This window comes from Monodelphis domestica, chromosome 1, assembly GCF_027887165.1.
Source record: "Monodelphis domestica isolate mMonDom1 chromosome 1, mMonDom1.pri, whole genome shotgun sequence".
Lineage (NCBI taxonomy): Eukaryota > Metazoa > Chordata > Mammalia > Didelphimorphia > Didelphidae > Monodelphis > Monodelphis domestica.
This window is the reverse complement of record NC_077227.1, coordinates 171876948-171879361: the sequence shown is the minus strand read 5'-3', so window position 1 is coordinate 171879361 and position 2414 is coordinate 171876948. Positions and strand designations below refer to the sequence as shown.

At 32.8% G+C, this 2414-nt stretch overlaps 1 protein-coding gene across 1 annotated transcript; it reads left to right on the top strand.

The window, feature by feature from the left end:
* LOC100028693 (olfactory receptor 4L1-like) lies at positions 1 to 1963 on the top strand. Its single transcript, XM_001378629.4, has one exon. The coding sequence runs from the start codon at positions 648 to 650 to the stop codon at positions 1575 to 1577; it is 930 nt and encodes a 309-aa protein (XP_001378666.3). The 5' UTR covers positions 1 to 647; the 3' UTR covers positions 1578 to 1963.
* Positions 1964 to 2414: the final 451 nt, after the last annotated feature.

Here is a 2414-nt window from a genome sequence, read left to right as displayed (position 1 = left end):
TTGTTTTCCAATTTTTATAAATGAGGAGCAAACTGGAAACAGTCAAAGTCAACAATAAAAGTAACACTTTATAATCTCCCTAAACTGTGAGAGTCATGTGGAGTAGTGAATAGTGAGTAAGTTGGTCTGAGAGTCAAGAGAAGTTGAGTTCAAGTTCTGATTCTGATATCTACTGGCTATATGATTTAGTAAAGTTATTTAACCTTTCAGTTTTCCCAACTAATTAAGACTATTGTTACTGAAAAAGTGGAGATCTGTATTGGTAGAAAATATTTCACAGAAGGAGGGACCTAGAACCAGTGAAATAGCAAGTATGCAAAAAACAAACAAACCATTGACAGTTGGTTAGTAAGTAGAGAATCTTAGACCCCTTAAATGTTTATTTCAATTAATTAATAAATTAAAAAATTTAAAGTATCAAATTGACCTTGTAAACAGTTTGATCAACAAAGTAAGACCATTTTATGGACCCTAAAAAGAGTTCATGTACCAAGGTATTTATGACATTAAAAAACTAGTTTTATGCCTTCTTTTATAAACTGAGTAGGCATTATTAACAAACAAATTATTCTAATATTAACTAACTAAAATTGACTTCTGATTCCTTTTCCTTTAAAAGATATCTGAAATTCGTAATACTTGGATTGATGGATCTCATGAATAAATCCATTGTTTCTGAATTTGTTTTGTTGGGTCTCTCTGGAACATGGACACTTCAGATTTTCTATTTTTTAATCTTTTTCATGCTCTATGGTGCAACCGTAGTGGGGAATCTCCTCATTATGGTCACAGTGACTTTTAGTTCCCATCTACACTCTCCAATGTACTTCCTCCTCGGCAACCTCTCCTTTTTTGATATGTGCCTCTCTACTGTCACTACACCCAAGATGATTGCAGATTTGTTAAGGAAACAAAGAACCATATCTTTATGGGGATGTATGACTCAGATGTTCTTCATGCATTTATTTGGGGGTGCTGAGATGACTCTCCTCATTGCTATGGCCTTTGACAGATATGTTGCTATATGCAAACCTCTCCATTACACATCCATCATGAGCCGTCGCCTACTCTATGGTTTTGTGTTATTCTCCTGGATAATTGGTTTCATACACACTATGAGTCAAATTGTTTTAACTGTAAACTTACCCTTTTGTGGACCCAATGTTGTGGACAATCTTTTCTGTGACCTTCCACTAGTGATCAAACTTGCTTGTAAGGATACCTATATCCTTGAACTCTTTGTTATTGCTGATAGCGGACTACTCTCACTGATTTGTTTTATCCTGTTGCTTGTGTCTTATACTGTCATTCTGGTCACTGTTCATAATCACTCATCTGGTGGACTCTCCAAAGCTCTGTCTACATTGTCCGCTCATATCACTGTAGTGACTCTTTTCTTTGGGCCATGTATCTTTATTTATGCTTGGCCATTCAGTAACTTTTCAGGGACTAAAATTCTTTCTGTGTTTTATACGGTTATTACACCCTTATTAAATCCCATTATCTATACATTAAGGAATCAGGAGATGAAAGTGGCCATGAAAAAACTGAGGATACAGCATATTAGCTCCAGATAAACTTTTTATGTGAGTCGTAACATGAATGTAGGTGGAGTAGTGGATAGAAAGCTGAACTTGGAATCAGGAAGACAAGAATTAAAATCTGGCCTCAGATACTCCCCTGCTGTGTGACCTTGGGTAAGTCATTTAACCTCTGCCTTTGTTTTATCATTTGTAACATGGGAATAATAATAGCTCCTATTTCCCAAGATCATTTTAAGAATAAAATGAGATAATATTTGTAAAGTGTTTTTCAACCCTTAAAGCACTATATAAGTCAAGTGTGCTATCATTTTACTATGAAGGATATTACTATTAAATATTCTATTAAATAGACTAGATGATTTTTTAAAATTCCAAATTTCAATTCACTAAAATTTCATTAATTTATTTGGGCAATTGATACAGATCACAATCTCTCTATGGTCTCCATGAGTCTTTATGGATAAAACAATTCATCTCCTTGTTGCCAAATTAGTGATAAATTTTTCTTTGGATGCAGAACACTTGGCCAATTTATTTTATTGTGTATTGACAAATTGAGAAAGTACATTATTTGTTTTATACATGATGCAAATAAACTGAAGAAAAAATTGATTTAGTCTGTCTTAAATTACAATAACAGAATTTTTACAAACAAAATAACAACTAACAACAGTCTGAAGAAAAAAGAAGGAATTATGAAGTAGGAAAAAAATGATTACATTTTTTCAAAGAATTAATGATCAAGAAATAGGGACTGATTTTTTCTGGGTTTATTTCATTATACTTATCTATGACAATGAGAATGAAACAATTCAACAAAGAAGAAATCATTGAACAAAATCATTGAACACATACAATTCTTGTTAAAGA

What these genes read in the sequence shown, in the direction of transcription:
- LOC100028693 (XM_001378629.4), top strand. Translation starts at nt 648, where the DNA reads ATGGATCTCATGAATAAATCCATTGTTTCTGAATTTGTTTTGTTGGGT.